At 54.5% G+C, this 22,890-nt stretch overlaps 2 protein-coding genes across 2 annotated transcripts; both read left to right on the forward strand.

Annotated features, from left to right (window-relative positions):
* On the forward strand, positions 1 to 8,363 carry SRM (spermidine synthase). The gene is made up of 8 exons (XM_037881357.2): positions 1 to 228; positions 739 to 859; positions 1,226 to 1,318; positions 2,519 to 2,672; positions 4,674 to 4,757; positions 5,374 to 5,519; positions 6,428 to 6,550; positions 7,396 to 8,363. Exons 1-8 carry the CDS (start codon positions 80 to 82, stop codon positions 7,411 to 7,413), a joined length of 888 nt encoding a protein of 295 aa, XP_037737285.1. The 5' UTR covers positions 1 to 79; the 3' UTR covers positions 7,414 to 8,363.
* Positions 8,364 to 18,215: 9,852 nt separating this feature from the next.
* LOC102948321 (somatostatin-2-like) lies at positions 18,216 to 22,272 on the forward strand. Its single transcript, XM_007053707.4, has 2 exons — positions 18,216 to 18,393; positions 21,868 to 22,272. Exons 1-2 carry the CDS (start codon positions 18,292 to 18,294, stop codon positions 22,078 to 22,080), a joined length of 315 nt encoding a protein of 104 aa, XP_007053769.2. The 5' UTR covers positions 18,216 to 18,291; the 3' UTR covers positions 22,081 to 22,272.
* The last annotated feature ends 618 nt before the right edge of the window (positions 22,273 to 22,890 follow it).

The following is a 22,890-nucleotide window of genomic DNA, read 5'->3' on the forward strand; positions in this document are numbered from 1 at the left end:
CTATCAGGTTAGGCTGCGGCGGGCGGGCGGCAGGTGGCTGCGCTGCTGTGGCTGGCGCGGCCTGTGGGGCCCGGCCGGGATGGAGCCCGGGGCGGCGGCCGGGGCCATCCGCGAGGGCTGGTTCCGGGAGACCTGCAGCCTCTGGCCCGGCCAGGCCCTGTCGCTGCAGGTGGAGGAGCTGCTGCACCAGCAGCGCTCCCGCTACCAGGAGATCCTGGTCTTCCGGAGGTGCCGGGGGTCGGGGGGCCGGGGGCCGGGCGGGGAGCGGGCTGGACGGGGTGACCCGCCTCCCCACCACCTCTCCCGGGACGGGGGCCGGGCCCGACCGGCTGTCACCGCAGTGGAGCAGCCGCTGCCGCTCGGGGACCCGGCTCCGCTTCCTCACCGCCGGCGGGGGGGGATCCGCGATCCCGGGGCCCGGCGCGGGGCGGGGGGGGATCCGCGATCCCGGGGCCCGGCGGGCAGCCTGCCCCCGCCCTGGGGTCTGGACCGGGGCCGCCTTCCCCGCGGGGTGCCGGCAGGTGGATCCCAGCCCTGCCCCGGGGCCGCACCCGGGACCTGGGCACCGGCGGCCAGGGAGTCGGGGAGGGGGCGATTCTTTGCACCCACCCCAGGCGCCGGGGAGGGGGGCCGGCCCCACGCTTCGTGGGGGACGGAGGCAGCGTGGCGCCGGGGAGGGACCGGCTGCCGCTCCGAGGGCGCTGCCCTGAGGCCCCTTCGTTTCTCTTGCCTTGGCAGCAAGACCTACGGCAACGTGCTGGTGCTGGACGGGGTGATCCAGTGCACGGAGAGAGATGAGTTCTCCTACCAGGAGATGATCGCCAACCTACCTCTCTGCAGCCACCCGGATCCCCGCAAGGTAGTCCATGGCCCGTGGCCGGGTCGCTTGTGCCAACGGTTTTAGGAGTCGAGCTTAAAGGACAATTGTCCTAGTTCGCGTTTTTACAGATTGAACCCAAGGGCCAAGCATGTGGCCTATCGATGCCAATACGGCGCTTTACGCTTCTGTAGCACTTTCGCTGGGGGCCTGCAAAGCACATCGCAAGCAGCCCTTATAACTTGGGAGATACATTAATATCCCTGCCTTACAGGAGGGGCATGCATCCGTGGCAAAGCTGTAGAGGTATCCTGACTGGATTTTCAGGGCTGACTTTCTTGCTATGACCCTTCCAGCCTGGCTGGACCAAGCTGACTCTTCTGGTTTTTGGCCTCTTTCCTGTCTCAGGTGCTAATTATTGGTGGTGGCGATGGGGGCGTGTTACGAGAAGTGGTCAAGCACCCTTCTGTGGATTCTGTGGTGCAGTGTGAAATTGACGAGGTAGGTAATGCGGGAGGTGATGCTGCTGTGTCCTTGGTTTCAATGGGTTGTGAGGCTGCAGAGTGAGTGGGAGAGCAGCTTCGAAATATCAGCTTAGTGCTGCGACTTCGTCCGCTGCTGCTGACCCTGAAGACGGCGCTTTCGTTCCTTGCCCTGTTGGCATGGCAGTGACCGCCCCAGCTCTCCAAGCAGCAGCCTGATTCTTTCTTGCTGCTGCTTCCACGTGCACAGCTGGGGCTAATCCAGTCCGGGTGCAGGATCTGAAGGCTGAGCTCCAGAGAAGAGAAGTTCTTCTCGCTTTGTGAAGTGCCCTTTTGCTTCCCCTGACGGGGACAGCTCATCCTCCAACGAAAGGGACCTTGTCCCTCTGTTAGGTCATTGCCGAGTTGGTGTCCTGCTGCTGAATGCAGGAACGGGGTCTCTTTCTACAGGGCCTTTTGCTGGTAGGTGGGTCTGTCCTTCCTCCACTGGTCAGTTCGTATTGTTTGTACCATCAACTGTCACCGTTGTGCTGGGACATAGGAGCTGTGTGAGGAATGAGAACTAAGCCCAGAGTCTATTCCTAATCTCTCTACTAAATCAAAGATGCTGCTGTTTGGTTTGAATAGGGAGGCTCAGAACAGCTGACACTAGTGTCTTGTCACATCTCTGCCAGCCATAAGGATTCCAGTGTTTAGGGGATACACCGTGATTTCTCACCCGAAAGAAAGTGCCCCTCTACTAGGGATGAGGTGTTCTCCTCACCCTGGGGCGGAGAGGCCTAGAAAAGGAAGTTTGCACAGGGAAAGGAGGGCTCAGGGCAGGGATGGGAATGTCTTTCCTTGAAAACCACATTGGCAATTTTAGGGTTTAAAAGAAAATCGTCATGTTGGTTGGGATCTGCCTCTGCAGATGGTGTATCCCCAGGGGAGAGGGGAGCAGGCAGGTTTGTGTAATCGGATCCTTTCAGTTCTTCAGGGCACCTTTGAAAATTGCAAGCTCTTTGGGTTTGGCCCTTACAGTGCAAGAATGTTGCTGAACTCAGGGGCCATAGGACAGGGCTGAGCGTTGTGTGCTCGCTTAAGATGCTGGAAACGGACTGCTCTCAAACTGCTGGTGAAGTGGGTCTGAGCTGAGGGTATGGAAGGAAATGACTCAACCACCGATCAGCTTGGCTGCATGGCACTCTATGTACTGACCTGCTTGTACTGTCTATTACAGGATGTGATTCAGGTATCAAAGAAATACCTCCCAGGGATGGCGGTGGGCTATTCCAGCCCCAAGCTGACCCTGCACGTCGGGGACGGCTTTGAGTTCATGAAACAGAACCAAGAAGCCTTTGATGTGATTATCACAGACTCCTCCGACCCCATGGGTGAGAACCCAAAGGAAAGGGGAGGGTGGGGTGGGTCCCATCCACCCACGCTCTCCCTGCCTCCAGACTGCCCATCCTCTCCATTCTAAACACCTCACTGAGGCAGTGCAGAGCTGGCCAGGGCTCCTTTGAAGAATAAAGAGAGAATCTTCTCTGCCAGCCCAGAGAACTCACTCCCTTCCTTTCACTTCAGTTCCTTTGATGGGAAGTGATCTGGGTGGGGCTCCAGATGCAAATCATGGAGCTGCTGGAACATCTCTTTCCTTGCCTCTCTGGCTCCTGAGGGGTGAAAATGGATCTGAAAATTGTTTCTTTGCCAGCATAGGAGCAAGGCTGCCAGCCAGCCATCTTGCTTCCCTTTTCAGGGCTCTGTGCCCCAGTCCTGGGAGGTGATCTAATTACCGCTTCTAGTAACTAGTTAATCCTGGAGCCTGAAAAGAACTCCTAATTGCCAACCCTCCCTGCCTACTCACCCTATGTCTACACGTAAATCGTTACAGATGCAGAGCCGCAGCTGCACAGCTGTAGCCATTTAAGGGCATGTCTAAACTACAAAATCATGTTGACCTAAGTTATGTCAGCATCCAGCCGCTGCAGTCATTAAATCACTTTTGTGTGTCCACGTTTCGGTCTTTGGGTCGACCTAACTCCATTGACAGTGACTCTGCGCCTCTTGTGGAGGTGGAGTTAAGTCGGCAGAGCCGGGAAATTACGTTGGAGGGAACAAAATTTTAGTGTAGATGCTTCCATAGTTAGGGCAACATAAGCTGCCTGGCATCAACATCACTCTGTCGTGTAGACACTACCTACACCAGCGGGAGGGGTTCTCCTGTCAGTATAGGTAATCCACCTCCCCAAGACGTGGCAGCCAACTCGATGAAAGAGTTCTTCCATCAGCCTAGTGCTGTGTGCACCTGGGTTAGGTCGGAATAGCCACATCTCTCAGGAGTGTGGATTTTTCACGCTCCACGGAGACAGCTATAGTGATGTAAGATTCCTCAGTCTTCTCTCTTCCTACCTGTAGCGAGCTGCTCTCCGCGCCTTGCCACCCCCTCGAGATCCTAAGGGAGCTAGCTACCTTCCTTACTTACTCCCTGGCCCCATTACAATATTAGCTGAGAGCCGCGTGGTCTTTAAAAATCTGGCCTGTCGTGGCTGGGTCTTGGTTACCCATCTGTAAAACGGGGATAACAGCGCTTCCGTGCCTCTCACGGTTGTTGGGTGGAGAATACATTAAAGGTATTTGGGCATCTAGCTGCCATGGAAATCAATGGGAATTAGGCACCGAAATCATTCTAAAAATCTGGCCCCAGAGTGACTTGCTGAGGGCGCACCAGGAGTTTGTGGCAGTATTGAATTGGATTGAACCTGGGTCCCAAGCTAGGTCCTCAACCACCTTTCCTCTCTTCGACAGAGTATACAGTGTTGCCTTGGGTTTTACCATTTAATTGTTTTCTGCTCCCGTTTGCAACACTATCACACTTTTGTGGGGGTGGAGAGGTGGAGGACACATGCTTCAGGGGATGTTCCCCTCTCCTGATTCCCTTAGCAAGAGGTTCCTTCAGCTACTGCTGTCCGATTTTGATAGACAAACTAGCCTAACCTCAGTGCCCTTTGCCGATGTTATCTTCTTTCTTTTAATCTGCCACACAGTGGGGTGAGATCATGAGATTTTTATTTTTGTGAGGAGTATTATGTTTGCTGACTAGCAAAGAGAAAATTGGGTTGGTTCTACTGTGCTGGAGGTGGGCCAAATCAGAACCCCAGATCCAAACTGCCCACCCCCAGCTCACCTCCAGTCCTTGTTTGCAATACATTAAAAAGCGATTCAGAACCTTCTTTTCTAAAACAATTGAGTTTTGCCTGGTATCAAACCTGAGTATCTAGACCCCCAGGCGGAGCAAAGCTCTGGTCTCTTCTGGAGCCCAGCAAAGGCATGCCTTAGATGCACAAAGGGATTTTCATGGACCCTGAGCCATCTCTGTGACATCCGACCCCCAGGTCCTGCAGAGAGCTTGTTCAAAGAATCCTACTACCAGCTGATGAAGACGGCTCTGCGAGAGGATGGGATTCTCTGCTGCCAAGGTGAGACCAGACAGGGTACAGTTGGGCAACTGAGGCACAGAGAGGCGAAGTGACTTGCCCAAGGTCACAGGAAGTCTGATGAAGCAGGGAATTGAGCCCAGGTGTCCCAAGTCCCAGACTAGAGTTGAAGGTAACTATGTAAATAGGGAAGTTCAGGTGAGGCTGGGTGTACCAGGATCCTATTGTAACAGAGGGTTATAACAAACAGGTAATGTGGGTCTGAGGGTCTTGTCCCCTTGTGCCTGCTGTTCTGGATCTCGTGTAAATGGGCACAGATGGCAGAGGCAGCAAAAAGCCAAAGTTGGGATCTGTGGTATGGTATCTAATGTTTAAAAATCTTGCTTCCCAGAGCTGTGTCTGAGTCTGGCCTTAGTCTTCCTGTGCATTTCCAGTAATCTTTGCGCTGTGTCTACACTGGGGCTCTTACCAGCAAAGGTATCCCAGTGTTAAAAAATCCCAGCCCATCCCCATGTAGCTATGCCAGTAAGACTTGGGTGTAGACCAGGCCTTAGTCTTCAGATTTAAAACCAGCCTTTACCTGAAACCTCTCTGCTCAGAATAGACAATGGCCACCTTTAGCGCTCTAACCTCCCTTCTGTCCTTGTTACCTGCACAGGTGAATGCCAGTGGCTGCACCTGGATCTCATTAAGGAGATGCGTCAGTTCTGCAAGTCTCTGTTCCCTGTGGTGGAATACGCTTACTGCACCATCCCTACCTATCCCAGCGGGCAGATCGGCTTCATGCTGTGCAGTAAGAACCCAGTGAGTGTCGGGTGTACCGCCGGCTGCAGGGAGCTGGGGTCGTGGGGGGGAGGGCAACACGGAACAGACTCTTCTCCATTAGCAGCGTCCGCCACTTCTTAGTGTCTGAAAGACCAGGAAGCCTGCTCGTGTGCAGTATCTGCTTCTGTGCTGTGCCCCTGGCTGACGCCGAAGGATCTCCATGCGGCACCTAGACCCATCTTCCCAGGAACCAGGGCCCCCCCCCGGGTCAGTGCTGTGCTCGGCCGTTGCTAGTCAGGGGCTAGCAGCCACGGTCCTGCTTGCCCAGCCCGTGTGTCGCTGGGACAGAACTGACTGGCTAGCGGAACGAGGTGCCCTGGTGTCTGCTGTGCACGTGTGAGAGGTCGGGAGATGGAGGGCGGCTCCCACGGAGCAGGTGCTGCAGCAGTGCAGGCTCCCCATCAAAGAGCCCCAGGCCTGGCCTGGAGGGGTCCCACCAAGGAATGAGGGAGGAGGTCAGTTTCAACAGCCTCTGGCGGTTCTGTTTTTGAGATGAGGGCAGCTATCCGCTGGGAACCGGGTGGAGACCCACCAAACTCAGGGCCGCACTGAATACCGGTGCGGATTCTGCCCTGCGGAGTGAGGGGTTTGATCTTCAGTCATGGTGTGAAAGCTTTGGTTGGCACAGGGCTCACACAGTCGTTCCCTAGTTGTGCGAGTTAATCTCGCTGACTTCGGCCTGTGGAAAAGGGCTAGTCACGTGAGCCGGGGTTTGCAGATTCCAGAGGCTGTTGCCATGCAGGGCTTGTGATCCCAGGGTGGAAAAATGCCATAAAAAAAAATCCCCATTTCTGTGCGTTCTCACTGTCTGCTTCCAGCAGCCAGGGCACAGGGCCCCTGTAGACGATTCTGTACACTCACTCGGTGTTTGTGTTTCCTCTTTGCAGAGCACAAATTTCCGGGAGCCTATGCAGCAGCTATCGCAGCAGCAAGTGGAAAAGATGAACCTGAAATACTACAACTCTGACATCCATCAGGCAGCTTTCATCCTGCCTGAGTTTGCACGGAAGGTACGTGAGGCTGCAGCCCCTCGCTCCCCCCAAAGGCTGGTGAGAACCCACCAGTCTGTGGAGTGGAACCGCTGATCTGGGACCGAGGGTTCCCACTCGGGCGCCCCGCTGTTCTGTAGCTCTGCTGCTGGTGCCATGCCTTCATTAGAAGTACACGGCTCCTTCTTGGGTAAGGCTCCTGCTTGACCTCGAGCTAAGGACGGTCCCTGATTAATTCCCGGGAGCATGGGAGTTGGTGTGGGACTGTAAGGTCTGCAGAGCTAGCAGCATGGAGATCTGTGTGCTGGCTGCTCTGGGTGAGGCATGGTGAAGCCAGGGCACGCCAGTAGCAGGAGGTGATTGAACACACAGCTTGTCAATACACACATGTATAGGAGTAGACTACTACAGAGGACTAACCTGAATCAAACCCCGAAGAGGCTTTAGATCCACCAGTGGGCCCTGAGAGTCACTAGAATAGACCAATCTTCATTAGAGAAGCCACACAAAGGGCCTGGGTAATGCAGGCGTGGGCTGTGGATCCTGGGGCAAACCAGAGGACTAGAGAACAGCAGTGGTGATGGTCTACGATGGGCATGCAGTTCATTGTGCATTGCTGAAGGATTTGTCCATGTTTTACATCACCCTCTTTGAACCATCCCTGATCCAGTCAGGCCTAAGCCCAGGCTGTGAAAGGTGCACCAGCAGAAAGGAGACTTCCTCAGCATGTTAGAGGAATTGCCAGAGCTAGTGGCATTGTAATGTGAAAGGAGCATTCCCAGAAATACACTTCCCAGCCCCTGTCTAAGCAGGTTTGTCACTTCTCTGGACAATTAACTGAATTCCTCTCTCTTGGGTGTCTCCAGGCCTTGAGTGACGTGTGAGAGCCTGTGAAACTGCTTTCCCCCCCACCCTGAGTTGGACCCTGAGATCTTCAGCGCTGCAGCATGGGGGGACTCTCAGCAAGCTGCCAACTCTTCCTCCTGGCTGGGGATTTGACCCTTTGCCAGCCAACATTCCGTCTGATAACGCTTTAAAGATGGCAGGGCATAAGCCCAGATGAGACTTTCTGAGCTCCACGTTGCTTGGGGTCAAAACTGTTCTTTCCAGTATTGGGAATGTAAGATATCTTTCTCCTTTTCTCCCCCCTCCTCCTGCCCCCAGCTCACTTGGTGTATTTATAACTGACGTGTGTCTGCGTAGCAATCTTCTGGAATTTGGGAAGAGTCCAGAAGGTTCATTAACTCAGTCTTAAGCACAGGGAAGGGAGGTAGTGTGCAGGGAGGTAGCCTGCTCTCCTCCGCAGAGAACTCCCTGCTGCTGAGCTATTGTAACTGGTAACAGGCTTGAACTCCAGCTCCACTGTTTCCTTGGAGAGGTCGCAGTTCATATCCTCTGTTATTCACAGTAGGTCTCTAGTCCTGCTGGAGCAGCTGTGTTACAGGCTCATCGGCTGGCAGCAAAGTCTAGTAGCTCTTTTTTTTTTTAAATTGGTTGGAAATGAAGTGCTGAGGCACTAACAGGGCGACTCCTGTTTTTTTAATCCTTGCTTTCGGATCGGTTCCAAGGCATGCTCCTCAATACAGAGGTCGGTGTTTTATATCCATCCGTTGCCTGGTGGATAGGAGCAAGTATGGATGTCCGGGGAGCTAGTCTCTCCTGAAGGCCTCCGCAGAAGGCTCAGGCCGGGTATTGGCTGGCCCATGGGAGGCGGATCATGATTTGTATTCTTGCTCCCGAGATCAATGGATGTGTAATTTGTTCTCTGCGTGTACTGGGCCCTGAGGCTCAGACTCCACCTCTCCATTACTCATTAAAAGAACTCCATGCTGCCTCTGGGCTGTTGGTGTCCTCTCAGTGTAGCCCCCAGGCAGCTGTCACTCCCTTGTGACCAAGAAAACAATCCGTTCTGGTGGTTAAGGTGACATTGGAGTTGGTGCATTTCCTTGATAGCAAGGGAAGCTCTCAAACTCCTGTGCTCGTGCTAATGCCTCTTACCAGAGGATCTCAGGGAACCATCCAATCATCCAGGCTTCTCCTCCCCCTGCCCTGCAGGATGTATAAAAGACACATGTTGTAAACCGTGACCTGGTGCATGTTCTCCATTGCAGCCCCTCCGCCGTCCCATGTGTTCTGCACAAGTCAGCACCCCTTGGCCTCAGCTACTCTCTAGTCCAAACAGGAGGCTCCCAGCTGCTCCCCCCTGCTTACTTGTCAAACTAAGGAAGCTGCCCATTTCCCTCAAGCATGGCTCAATCCCTGACTCCTCCCAGCTAGTCGCTGTTTCTTATTGCCCTCTGCACAACTGCTGCAGGTCCCTAAGGCTGACAGCTCTTCAGTCCTGCAGTGGGCTGTAGCTGTACAAACCGTGAATGTCCGCTAGGGGACATCTCGAGAACCCCAATCAAAGGGCTCGTGCTGCCAAGGAAGAGCGTCCCCCGGCGGGCTCTGTCACGGTAACAGTGGAGGAGCAATGTTCTGCTCATATTGGGACTAGGCTGTGTCCCAGCCGCTGCCCAGCAGGGCCTGCAGCTCATGTAGCCAGCCACTGTCTGTCACGTCTGCCTCCTCTGTTAGAGTCTCCCCTCCTGCTTTATCTCTAGTTATTGCCTCAGCGTGTGGCCCCACTCCTCAGATTCCCATCAGCACAGCTCCTTCACGGGCCTGAGGCATTGCCAAGCTCCAGTGCAGGAGTGGAGCCTGGCTCCCCTTCAGTCTGTCAGGGGCAGGCTGGCCAGATTTCACCCTGGGGTCTGGGCTTGAACTAGCTTGTTTAAGTGGGTCCTTGTGTCCTTCCCTTCACTTGGGGCCCCTGGGCCTTGTTCGATCTACCCCTCCAAGGAGTTTGGCCTATTGCCCTATATACACGTTCTTCCAGCCCCAGCTGTTGTGTCTCATAGTGTGGTGCCCAGAACAGAGCCTGTTCTTTTCCACTAGGGGTCGCCCTAGTGCCCTACACTCTGGTTTGAACCCCCCAAGCTACCCGCACGTGATCTGATCCCAACTCATCCCTTCCTTCTGCTGGGGCAGCTGCCCGGAGTTCCATGCAGTTCGCTGCACGTGGGTCTCTTGGTGGAAATGGAGTTGCTGGTGGGAGATCAGGCCCCTGGCGTTCTGGATTGATTTTGGCCGAACGCCATCTCTCCGTCCCTCGCACGGATGGGTTGTTCCCTTCCCTTGCGGTGTTTCAGTAAGGCTGCCAAAGCACTTTGGGCCCAGTGTCTCTAGGAGGGTCAGCAGTCGTCTTCTGATGAGTTACAAGTATGAAAACAGCGTGATGGGTGAGTGAGGAAAGAAGTAATCCTGAGTCAAAGCCTCTAGGGAAGGCTGGGGAGATGATCACTCAAAGGGAATGGATAAGGATTGGGGGAGGGGAGAGCTATAAAGATGTTTTGTACCTGCCAAGCCTGGGGCTATGGGATCTGTTCCTCTGGCCTCTGTTGATAACATCCTCCTAAAGCCCAGCAGGGAGCTGCATTCCATCCAGGGCAGGAGGTGTCCCTGGCGTCAGCAGAACCCCGGGCCCTTGCACGAAGGTGCTGTGCTAAGTACAGGGGGAGGTGATTTCCAGCACTGCGATTTCGCCTCCTGCTCGCTCTTGTGGTTCTTGTTGAATTTTCTCTTTCTAGAAGCTTTTCTGTTCACCTTGAAGCTTTGCCCATCCTCTCTGTTATAGGGCTCCAGGGCACAACCCTTCATGCTTCCCAACAGTTGATTATTTGTATTGCTGTAGGACCCAGGAGCCCTACTCAGGGACCCTGGGTGCTGTACAGACAGAACACACAGCCAGGCCCTGCCCCTAGGAGCTTACAGTCTAAATTGGTGCTGGGGAAAGGTGCTGGATTGCCACCTCTTCAAATCCCTTTGTCCACAGATCAGGTACGGACTGGGCTGGGGCAATGCAAGCTTCCCCCATGCTGTCTGTTAACATGCCTCACACCCATCCAATGAAGTGAGCTTTAGCTCCCAAAAGCTTATGCTCAAATAAATTGGTTAGTCTCCAAGGTGCCACAAGTACTCCTTTTTGCGAATACAGACTAACACGGCTGCTACTCTGAAACCCCCCTTGGAGTTACCCCACACACCCCATGGCAGAGAGGATGGTTCAGTCCCTATAACCTATTCAATCCTTCACATCTCTGCCCAGAATGCCAATGATGAGGCTTTTCCTATATATGGGGGAAGGGGACTGAGTCTGACAGTTCAGTCAAGAAAGGCTCTTGATCAGCCACCATTTGGTGATGTGTAAGATTACTGCCCCATGCTGGATATGCATAGTGCCCTAGAGCTGAAAGCCTCCAGGCACCTCCATGCAGCTGGCCCCGATTGCCTTTTTCCTTAGCTCTTTGCAGAGATTTAATCTCACTAGGTTTCAGAGTAGCAGCCGTGTTAGTCTGTATCTGTAAAAAGAAAAGGAGTACTTGTGGCACCTTAGAGACTAACAAATTTATTAGAGTATAAGCTTTTGTGAGCTGCAGCCCACTTCATCGGGTGGCCTAATTTACAAGTCAGTTACCGTAGTGGCAGGATAGGGCCATCTGCAATCCAAGCTGCCCATGATCTACTGGTAGAGCCCTACATATAACTCCACAGTAATGGCCAGACCTTCGGGGAGTTTTGGGTTTTTTTAAAATTCTTGAACTTTTTATTAAAGAATTTCAAATAATAAGTATTAAGAGATGGATTGTCACTTTTTGTAACTAATGGGTTAAGCTCTTTTATACATATCAAAAAAACCATCATATTTGCAAGTCTGCCATAGAGTTCAGAGCATGGCTATTTTCTGTACTTTGGAGTGGTAGCTTACTCCAGTTTGTGGAAACTCCACCAGAAACCTTTTATAGGCAGTTTCAAATGCTTCAGTGCTCTGCAATGAGAGCTACAGCTCACTGCCTGAAGCTGGCATTCATTAACAATGCAGCCAGGGAATGGAAGGATAGTTTGCACAATAGCTAGTGCCATCTGAGCAGCTCCAAGCACTTTGACTGCTCAGGTGCAAGTCACCCCAGCGTAGACAGCTGACAAGGGTTCTGTGCACTACTCAAACCCTTACAATGGGACTTGCATGGTATATAGAGTTTCAGCAAGGCAGATGAAATCCATGTGCAGCAATGATTATCCCTTCCACACCTGGGGCTGCAGCTGTTAAACCTGATCTACAGATTGGGAAACACGGGTACAAGAGATGAAGGTTTTCAAAAGTGACAAGGGATCTCGGGTGCTAAACTTGAGAAGCCTTAAAGGGCTGAGTGTCTGCTGTCATCTGGGCCGGCTTAAGGTGTCTCCAGCTGGGCCCTGAAAATCACTAGTCACTTGGGATAATCTTGGCCAGCCAAACTCAGTGATTTGCAGAAGGCTAAGGAAATTGGCAGAGTCAAGAATTGAGTCTATTGGTCTTCTACATTTGTACTGCGGTACTGTCCGGGCCCACCACAGTCATGGAACAGGGCCCCCATTGTGCTAGGCGCTGTAAGAACACAGGCCCTGCCCCAAAGGGCTCACAGTGTAAGAATATGACAGGAAACAACAGGTGGAGATGGACAGAGGAACACAATGAGAGGGTCTTGGTAGGCAGCAGCCTCAGTGCGCCAGAGGCCTGTTGTCAAGTCTGCTGGCCCAGGGCTGACTCCTAGCCCTGTACTTTGCCACTGGAATTTCTTCAGTTCCCAAAAAGTTTCAGAAGTTTTTCTGGGGGGAAAAAACCTCATTATGAAAAATATCTTGCCCGTGTCCTTTCAGCCACTTAATTGGTATGAGTACCTCATTCAGCCTGTGCTGATGTTCTCAGGACTGGCTGGATCATTGATGGAGTCCAGACAGAGCGTGAGACTGCCAAACTGAGGACAATTTGACTTTCCTCAGGGAACAGGAGCCTCCACAGGCAAACAATCTACAAGTGATAACAACTGCCCCCAAGGTGCTGGGGGAAGCAGTTTCCTTTGCAAGGATGCGAGAGAGGAGGGGAAAGTCTGAGCAACCAGCCAGGGCCCAGACAAAGAGACTCAGGCAAAATGTCATTAAAAAGTAAAATGAGAAAATTTCCCAGAGTTAAATGCTGGGCACTTTGGGCGAAGCTCTTTTCTGACTGTCTGCATAGGAGGGAGTTAAATGCTTTTAAAATATGCAAAAGGTGGGGAATTAGAAACTGGGATCTCAATTATAGGACAGTGATGTGTGAAGCAGATAAACGGGGCGGAGGGGGTGGGGAGAGAAATGATCACAAATGCTGTGAAAGTAGGTGGCCCATCTTTCAAGGCTGCCAGCTGCACGGTGAATAGAACTTTAATAGCCTCTTGCTGCTGCAAATGATAAGCGCTCGCTTCCCTCCAGCAGGAGACTTCCTTGGCAAGAGCGAGGCTGCCCTCTCCATGGTACTGAAAGGCTCTGTGTGATGTGTACTCATCTTCTTGGGGACTCCTTTATGTGGGATTTGCTGATCTATCTGTAGACACCGGGGTACAGCGCCACCGCACGTGTCCCTGTTCTTAACTCCCTTCAACTCCAAGAGAGCAGCCAGAGGAGTGAGTTGGACTCTCCCTGGGAGCAGACAGTGTGAACTCATTAGGGAAGGGCCTTGGGCTGGTGGGCTCTTGTGCTGATACAACGAGTCTGATCTCTGGGATTAAACTTTAACTAAGGGGTTGTGGGTACCATGATCTGCTGTGTGAAGGAGCCACTCGCAAATCTCACCGCACAAGAGGTCAGTCCCCAGCGTCTCTGGCCATCTCTGAGATGAGTCTGGCGGTCTCAGCCCCAGCGAGAGTCAGTTCATATTGCCAAACTGCCTCCTAATTAGAACTCACCTGTGAGTTTCCAAAGGCAGATGCTGTGTAGTTTAAATTGAAATTGTTTCATGGGAACATGTCAATTTTGGTGACATTTTCTATGGAAAAGGGTTTGAAATGTTTTGTCTTCACTTGGACTTTTATCTCGTAAAACTGAACAAAAGACTTGGAATTGAACACGTCATTACTCTGAATAGGTAAAGCTGACACAGCCCCAGTGGTGGGTGGGCGCCCGCTCCCCCACAACGCACCGTATGGATATCGCTGAGGTTATGACACTGTTGAAATGAAATGTTGCGATGTTTTCAAACGTTCCTCTGCAAGCAGCCCCCCCTACCTACCTCCCCATTCAGCCTCTCTCAGTCCCAGCTGGGTTTTTGGAGCAGCGGCCCGAGGACGTAGGACCTGTCTCCCAGCTCAGCCTCCCTGGAGAACTACAAAAGACTCAGTCATTCATCCCGACATCCACATTCTGGTGATATTCCTTCCGCTCTGTGCACCTGCTCTGAGACTTGGCTCAGACATGAGCAGGGACTTCAGGCTCCAGCCCACACTCAGATCCTGTCTCTTCCTGGGCTTGTTGTATTAGTGCTAATGAAAGCTGTGACTGAACCATCCATCTGGTGTGTGGCCATGCTGCACCGAGGTGCCTCAGGGACGGGGGCTGCTCACGTTAGGGGACCGTTCTGAGACTGCCTTGATCAATGAGTTACAATTTCAGGCCCGTGAGCAAATTACCAGTTGGTTTCCCCTCTCAAGGAGAATTGCTGCCATCAGCTGACTGTTGCTTTGTTTATTGTGTTGCTCTTTGGTACTCAGGCCCTGTGGAGATGTCGGGGAGGCGTCTGGCTACCAAGGAAAGCTAAGGCGTCTGAACCCTTTCCTTCAGATGCAACTGAGTTTCTCTGGGAGCCAGATCCAATTCCATTTTGTGCAGCAAGAAAATCCTGTGATCTGGTCTAAGGCCGGGCAAGAAATAGGCTGGAGACCATGAGCATCCAACCAACAGAGTAAAGCAGCTGGGAGAGACACCCCACCCCTCAACGTGACAATCTGCCCCCACAATGCTCTATTACTGTTCTTATAGCATCACAGGGGGGGAGGGGCTCTGCTGTGCAAGGTGCTGCACATACCCATAGGAAGAGAGGGTCCCTGCCTCAAAGAGCTCACAGGCTAAATAGACAAAGGAAGGCTCATTATCCCCTTTTTACAGAATGGGAAACTGAGGTACAGAGCCATGAAATGACTTGCCCAAGGTCACACAGAGAGCCTCTGGCACAGGCAGTAACCCAACCCAGTCTCCTGAGTCCCTTCCAGTGCGGGGCCATCTGAACTAGTCCCATGTCCAACAGCACTTGCAGTCCTAATTGATTATGTACTTTTAACCTCAAACAAGAAGTGGAGGGAACGCATTCTCCAGCGAGGCCTGTCATTGCCACAGGATGAGCACCAGGGACTGCGAGCGACATGCCAGCCAAGGAACAGCCCCTGCCTTGAGGCGGTCAGTCGAGAGGCACCAGCAAGGCAGATAGCAGTGTTATGGAGGTGCTACCACCGCCAGGCTTCCAAGAGGAGTTGAGTCCTGGGGAGACAGCGAGAGGAGCACAAGGAGATGGAGCCTCACTGGGAAGCTGAGCAGTAGCACCAGATAGGGAATAGGAGGAGGAGATGGTGGAAGCAGAAAGGAGAAGACCCCAACAGGGGATGGGATGGTGCTGGGGACTGGAGCCATGCAGGACTCAGAAGCTGGGGAGAAGCGTGACCTTGATGTGACCCCAGTGGGGAAGCCCAGGCAGGGATTTGAGAAGCCAGTGGGTAGGGTCAGGGCTGTGGGAGATGAAGTGATGCGGCAAAATGGAGGGGCCATGTTAATCCCTCACAGAGAAGTTCTTGACTTCCCCTGTACAGGTGCTTAGGGGGCTAGGAGGAGGGGGTGCCTCAGAGGTCAGCTGGTCTTTATGAAGGGGGCTGGGGTCAGCAAGATCACAGAGCAAAGGTCTGAGCTGGCACCTGGCCTGGGCTTGTATGGGCAAATCCCCACCTCAGAGTTGATGAGACTGAAGCCCCCCAGAGTTATTTCGTGGGGAGGGCAGTGGAGGAGTTGGCTGGGGAGTCTGTGGTGGAGAAGGGAAGGATGCTGCTCAATAATGTGGGAGAGGGGCATTTCTGCAGGCAAAGGAAGCTGTAGTGTGGCCCATCACCACCTCTCAGGCAGCTGACTTGGATCCCGCTGCCCAGCCAGGCTCACTGCCTCTCATGCACAGGGAGCCCGAGACAAAAGGCCAGCAGCTTTAGTACCAGCAGCTAATTCCATCACTTCCTGCGTGGCCCACAGCAGCTGCCTGTATGAGCTATTCAGAGCCAGGGCACAGTGGGTTTGGACCCATCCTGTGGGTGTGAGCAATAGGAGGTGCCCGCTGGCCACGTCCCCTCAGGTCACACAGCAGCAGGGACACCAAGCTCAGCTCTTGGGAGAAGCAACGTAGAATGTTCCAGCTGGAGCCTGCTTGGCAGCTGGGAGTGGGGACAGGGACTCTGCTGTCACGTCTGGGCAGACGCTGTCTCCCAGGCCTGCTCCCTGAGGCGTGTGCTAATCCCGCCTGGCGTTCCTGCCCTTTAAGCCTCTGTTGCTGCAGCCTGAGCCAACCCTACAGACCTGCTCAACGTCTGCACCTTTCAGGCTGCCCTCCATGCTGGTCATTGTCCCAGCACGTCTGGCCCTTGGTGGTGGAAAAGCCATCTCCACAGCTCTTGCCATCTGGAACTGCCTCCGTGGACATCCCCCTGCCTCACCAGCTCTTTTCTGACATCACGGCTTATCCCCCTCACCTCCCTCTTTGCTGCCGGCTTGTGACTCCATTCACTCTGCCGTGGTGCCTCAGGGAACAGCCCATACGTAAGACACAGCCCCACACAGAGCTGTATCCATGCGAACAAACAGCCTGGTTCGCCTAGACAGCCCCCAGAGTGCTGGCTGTCCGCCTCCACTGCTGTCTGTCTAGCCTTTGGGCTAATGTGCCCTTCGAGTTAGTCCCGTCTCGTAAGTGACTGTCTTGGGTTCACCTCCTGCCTGTCTGTTACCTCAGCCCCATCTCAGACTGCAATGGGATGAGGCCCCCAGTTCCTCTTGAGGCCCCATGTGCAATCCCCTGGTTTTGCTCCCACCACCAAGCAGTTCAGCCCTGGGTCAGCTGGCAGGTCCCCATGCCATGCTCAGGTCAGTGCCCTCTGCATCCTGCACCCCAGCAGCTCTCACCAGGCTGGAGGAGTTTGATGGATTGCATTAGGGAGGGCAGCAGGGTGGGTTCAAGTAAATCGGCCCCATCGTTCCTGAAGGGAGCAGGTGACATTTCATCCTGGATCAGGGCACACAAGCTGGCAATGACCTTAACTCCCCAGCTACCCCAGGGCATGGTGGGAAAGGCACTCAGGGCACATAGGTGCTGGAACTAGGGGGACAGGGGGTGCTGCAGCAGCCCCCAGGCTTGAAGTGGTTTCCACTCTATACAGGGTTTACAGTTTGGTTTCATGGCTCTCAGATGCCCACTATACAAATTGCTCCAGCCCGCCTGTTAGGGTGCTGTATTTCCTGATTAGAATTCAGGCCTCGGAATCTCCCAGGGGGAATCCGTTTGGCACAGAATAGTTCCTTTCCTTTGTGTCTTTTAGTGAGGGAATCAGAGGTTTCTTCTAGCCCTCTCGTGTTGATATTTAGGCATCAGGTACTCGGGGCAGGCCCCACTGCCAAGTGGTCTGGGTCTCTGTGCGTTCAAAGGACAGTGGAGGGGCTCGGAATGTTAGCGGTTGCAGAGGGTGGGGTGGGGACAGACTTCTGGGTTCTACCCTGAGCTCTGCCATTCACTCACTGTGTCCCCTTGGCCACATCCCCACTCTGTGTCTCCACATCTGAAAAGTGAGAACTTACCTGCTCTGCAGGGGGTGCTGGCAGGAGAGAGACCTGAGCTGCAGAAGCTGGGCCTCCCCTTAGGAGTGTGCCCAGGGGAGAAAGGTAGCGGGTTCAAGGGTGAGAAGAGATGTGAACTTTGGGTCCTCGGATCCCAGGAGGCAGATGACACCATGGTGACAGGGGAGTGGGAGGTAGGCTGCAATGTCCTTACAGAATCTTCTGCTGGGCCACAGCCTCTTGCTACAAGGACATCAGTCTGGGCAGGAGGAACCTTCTGAACGGCTGCTTGAAAAGGGGCTGTGCAGGGCAGAGCCGGGGAGAAAGGGGGACACAGAAGGAACCTAAAGCAGGGGTCATTGTGCCATGAGCTAGGCACAGCTGCTCCAAGTCTGCCCAACCCAGCTAAGCCTCTGCTTTTCTCTTTAGCACTGTGAAACCCAAGTCCGGTGGGGCTGGGATCCATTCTGCCAGGCTACAGTCTGGAACTGGGGGACTTCTCCAGACACCTGGAACCCAGAGGTGCTAGAATGGGGGTGGGGAGCAGCTCAGCATCACCCAGTGAGCAGCACTGTGGGGAGACACAGGGCTGAGCTGCAGAGATCCAAACCCCAACATCTCGGGGTTGTTTGGATTCAGATCCAGGCCCATCTGTAACTATGGAAGAGGGGGCTTTGACCCCTTCCTCTGCAGCATCCCACATTGGCCACAGGCTACAGGACTGGAGGGGCCATTGGCCTGCAGGGTCTAGGACACCAGGAGCAGCCCACCTAGACAGGGCAGCTGCAGACCTGAGGGTGGGTTACTTTGGTCCCAGCCCCCTGCTCCCTCCCCTTCCCCCCACACAAGTCTTTGCAGCAGGGGCACCTGGAAAGCCCCGGGGCGCTGAAGGGCCCCGCTCCAGCAGCCAAGTGTTGACACCCCTCCAAAGTCTAATTCGCCTTTGATAGGGACTGGATTGTTTGCGTCACCTGCAGGGCTCCAGAGCGGGCTATAAAAGGGGCTGCAGCCATTGCCTGTGGCAGAACAGAGCCCAGAGACAGCTCCCCCCGCCCAGCCGTGCCCGATCCATCATGCAGCTGGTGGCCAGCCTGGTGTCCGTGCTGCTGGTGGCGTGGAGCGTGAGAGCCAGCGCCTTGCCCGGAGAGGAGAGAGCCGCCGTGGCGAGCAGCAGGGTGAGTATCGCGCACCCCGGGGCGGGAGGCAGGGCAGAGGGGACGGCGGGGGCCACCCCGGTGCGCGCTCTGTGCTCCTGGACCCTCCGCAGCTGCGGCGCGTGGGGCTGGGCGCCTGATTAGCGGGGAGGGGGCCAGGGCTGAGGGCAGACCGCAGAGGGGTCGGTGAAAGCAGAGTCCGTGCTAGCCGCAAACGAGAACGGGAGAGAGGGGAAGGAGGGGAGGGGAAACGCGGCTGGCTGGGGGAGTCCGGCGAGAAGGAGTCGGGCAGGAGAAGGGGCGTGTAGGAGAACAGAAGGCTAGAGTGGGCTCCTGTCCCTGCTCCAGAAAGGACCGCGGGGGGCGGAAGAATGCTGGAAGGACCCGGTGCAATAGGAAAGAAGGAGGGTAACCGAGAAATAAGAAGCGGAGTAATCACACCAGAATAAAGTCGCTTTGATCCGGAATAGAGTGTCCACATGGGAGATACGCCAGCATAGCTGGAGCAGTGTAATGGTACTCTAGTCCCTCCGCCGGTCAGTTCCCGCGGTAGATAAACCCCAGGAGGTACAACCACGGCGACACAGCCTCTGCCCTGTGCTCCCAGCCTGTGTCCACGGCTCTGCCCCCGCCCTGCGCTCCGCCAGCCTGCACCTGTGAGCGCCGGAGTGCGAGCTGCGCAGCTCTCACTCCGGTGCGCGTCCATCCCCGCAGCGCGGCTCGCAGGTTCGCCTCCCAGCCTAGGAACTGGGGAGCAGCCCAAAAGAGGAAGGAAGGGACCCAGAGTACCCCGTAAAGGCACCAACTTCTCCTGCGCCTGTGTCTAGTTCCCGGTGGCGCTTTTTCAGCCTCAGAGGTGGTTCCCCATCAGTGTCCGATGTTAATGCTTCGGAGAGGGGCTCGGGGGCGCTTTGGAGAGGGGCGCGCGTTCCATGAGTAAGCGAACGAGGAGACCGAAGAAGAGACAGACGCACACAGTGAGATGCTGGGGACAGCATCCCATCAGGGAGCGGCCCTTAGATCGGCCTTAACCCTTTGTGTGTGTGTGGGGGGGGGGGGAGAGACACAGTCTCTTTCCTCTGCGGATTCTCAGCACAACGACAGGTTAACCCTCTCTGTGACCGACACGTTTTTCTCCGAAGCCTAGGGCGCAGGGAGAAGGGAAAAGCGCGGAGTTAGGCGGCTAAGCCCAGTCACCAGCCGCTCAGTGGAAATGAGTGCGAGGAAGGGTTCTCAGCGGCAGGTCCAATGCCGCTGCTGGAAGGGAGCTGAAGACTTACTAACTTTCCAAAGTCCCTTCGAGAGTAGATCGCGGTAGGAGGGATGGGTTGGTGGCCGGAGGAGAGAGATGGGGGTCCCTTTCTCAGGCTAAACACCTCCGGGTTTGAGGCATGAGCTGTTATGAAATACACCCCCAAATGCACAGGAAGACACCGACCGGGGTATCTCCATGTCCCGGTGGAAGCGGTGCAGGGAAGCCAGCAGCCGCAGGGGCGCGAACAATAACCAGCTCTAGCGGCCCGGAGCTCTCCAGCGGGACATCGGTGGGAGCAAGGGGCGAGCGCACCGGGCTGGAGGAGGCGGCTTTGAGGACCCTTCCCCCTGGCATCGGAGCCTCGCTGGGGCCACCGGCCACCGGCTTCCAGCACGGTCTGGTTCCGCTAGTACCTAGGGAGCCAGGGCTTTGTCTCGCCCGGCTCCCGGATAAGGCGGGCACCCCGTGCCCAGGTAACAGGGACACCCAGCAGGCGGCTGGAGCGCTGGCTTCCCAGCTCAGGGCTCGAGGGAGCGGCGACCCATGTGTTGCCAGATGGGCAGGGTTTGGGAAATCAGCCTCCCCCAGCCCTCTGTGGCTGGGGCTAAGTCGGGACACCCGGCTTCTGGCCTTGCTATGGCTGCAGGCAGCTATGTGCCTCAGTTTCCCCGACTGCCTAAAGGGCAAATAATTAGAACCCTGTCAATACCCACAAAGGTTTCTTTCAAGAATCAGGGGCATTAATGTGGCCGCTCCTTGGGAACAGCCTTGCCCAGGGGTCCGTGGCTGGGGACAGGCGGAGCGTCAGCGGGGAGCAACCGCTGAGATTCTTCTGGGGGTAAAGAAACCGAGCTGGGTTACTCCGGATCAAGGCTGGTGTAACTGAGATCAGAATCTGGCCCTAGGCTATTTGAAAGCAGGCAATGTGGGTTGTTTCATGTCTCCATGGTCCAAGTAGCTTTTCCAGCCATTTGGGGCTACAGCCCCCACCCCCTGCTGCCTCCTTCCTTCACCCTTAATCCTGGCCTCCTGGAAATGGTTGGCTAGAGGAGTCTCCGCATGAAGTTTCCCCATGTTAATAATACTTCTCAGCACTGTGTGTCCCTCCATAGCCCTTCCCAAGTAGGTGCTGGGACTGCCAGGCAATGGAGACAGTAACCCGGGGGGGATTTAGCTAGCTGGGTTTTGGGCGGGTGGGAGAAGCAGGGGATATTGTAACTGAGTGAACCAGTTTGTTCACTGGTATAATGACACACACCTGCTGCTGTCTCCACCCAGCTGGCCAGGTTGAGCAGGCGGGGTCTGGGAGCCAGAAATTCCTGAGCTCTAATCTCAGCTCTGTCACTGACTTGCTGGGTGACCTTGAGCAAGTCATTCCCCCTTGTGCCTGGGTTTCCTCTCCTGTGTGGTGGTGGTAATGACTGTTTCCTGTTACCCTGGGAACAGGGTGGGGATTAACTAGCGCCTGTCTGCAGATCAAGTGCTGTACAGGTGCTGAGAGCCCTCAGGCCAGGAGCCTCCGGTGAGGGAGAGGGAACCAAGGGAACTGGGATCCTGGCTCTATCCCTCTCTTCCACCTCCCCTGTCTCTGATGAGACCCCAGCTTTCTGACCACTGAGCAGAGAACCAGAGGCATATTAGGGATTTGTGGGGCCCTGGGCCAGAACAAATGGGGAGCCCCTCCCCACCCCTTTCACTTGCAGTCCCATACTCCCCCCGCCGTGTTCTTGCTGAGGAAATGGGGTCAGGGTACAGAGGCAGGAGCAGTGCTGGGAGGGTGGAAGGAATCGGGGCATGGGGTTGCCCATTTTTCCAGGGCTCCCCAGTTGGCCGGAGCCCCTGGGCTTGGGCCCCATTGGCCCAGTGGCTAATCTGCCACTTCAGTGAACCATCCAGGGCTCTATGCCAGAGCCTCTGTGCTAGCCTTCCCTCCTGTGTATGCTGTCCCCCCTCCCCTCTGCTGGCTCACAGGCCAAGAGATGTGAACCCGGGAAGAGGAGGAGGCCAACTGGGACTGGCAAATGTCCCCACCTTTCTGCCTCAACCCACCCCTATCATGATGACCCCAGTGACTCCCATTCAGCACTATGAAATTGGCCAGTCTGAGGTGATTAGCACTGCAGGGTGGCCTCGTGTCCTGAGGGTTAGAGCTGGGTGATGAGGAATGGAGAACATTAGGCCAGTACCTGCAGAGGGACTTAAGGAGATGGCATTATCTCTCTTGTGCTTTCCACTTGCAGGAGCAGACCAAGGCCCGGAAGGACATGATCCTGAAGATGCTGGTGGGTCTCCTGGATGGGATGGATACGGGGCGCGAGGCAGCTTCCACTGACTTTGAAGAGCCCCTGGAGAGCAAATTGGAAGAGGAGCGGCTGGCTTTGGGGCGGCTATCACAGCGAGACCGCAAAGCCCCCTGTAAAAACTTCTTCTGGAAAACCTTCACTTCCTGCTAACCCCCAAGCCCCACTACCAGCCCTGGATTTAGGCCCCCTCAGATTTTCCCTGGCCCCTTTAGAACACAAGAACTGTACTTGCATTGCAAATAACATCCACATGTCAATGGTTTCTGTTTTCCTCAAATGATTTGAGCTCTGTTTGTTTATTACTCCATTCACAAATAAAGCATGGCTGAGAGACACCTTGGGAACATGTGTCTGCTTCTTTGTGCCTGTTGCAGCTAAATGCACACATGCACATCTGGACCTTCTGACACACTCGGTGGGTGGTGAGTAAAGGTAAAGGGCTGGCCCGAAAGGTGTTGGGGGAAAAGGACATGCTGACAAATATACACAGGCTAGCATACACATATATTATGCTGATAATACTACCCACAATACATATTTCAAGCATTTAAGTATACATTTTATTAAGCATTAATATAGCAATTATATAGCCCATATTGGCCTATACTTTTATTATAATCCTTTTGACTTGTGCTAAGTATCCCATAACACCTTGCATTAGCAGAAGAAAACTTTGGCTTAAGTAGATAGGAAAACTGGCAGTATCAGGAGATATAAATGTTTTCTAACAGCAACAGAAAGGGGTTTACCCTCCTCACAAACCTATTTACCCTGGTACAAGCCCAGGGGATGGCTCCATGCCCTTTGGTACCTGGACTGCTCAGAACAAAGATAAGGTTGCATCATGACCTGGATTCAGCACAGAAGATAAAGGGGCGCATCAGGGTACCAGCAACCAACAAGGTAAAAACCTGATTTCTTGAATCCAGTCTCAGATGCCATATATAGTATCTTTTACTG

Source organism: Chelonia mydas, chromosome 18 (genome assembly GCF_015237465.2).
Source record: "Chelonia mydas isolate rCheMyd1 chromosome 18, rCheMyd1.pri.v2, whole genome shotgun sequence".
Classification (NCBI taxonomy): domain Eukaryota; kingdom Metazoa; phylum Chordata; order Testudines; family Cheloniidae; genus Chelonia; species Chelonia mydas.

Coding starts and splice junctions, on each gene's coding strand:
- SRM (XM_037881357.2), top strand. CDS start 80: ATGGAGCCCGGGGCGGCGGCCGGGGCCATCCGCGAGGGCTGGTTCCGG. Junction 229..738: donor GAGATCCTGGTCTTCCGGAG/GTGCCGGGGGTC, acceptor TTGCCTTGGCAG/CAAGACCTACGGCAACGTGC. Junction 860..1,225: donor GCCACCCGGATCCCCGCAAG/GTAGTCCATGGC, acceptor TTCCTGTCTCAG/GTGCTAATTATTGGTGGTGG.
- LOC102948321 (XM_007053707.4), top strand. CDS start 18,292: ATGCAGCTGGTGGCCAGCCTGGTGTCCGTGCTGCTGGTGGCGTGGAGC. Junction 18,394..21,867: donor CCGCCGTGGCGAGCAGCAGG/GTGAGTATCGCG, acceptor TTCCACTTGCAG/GAGCAGACCAAGGCCCGGAA.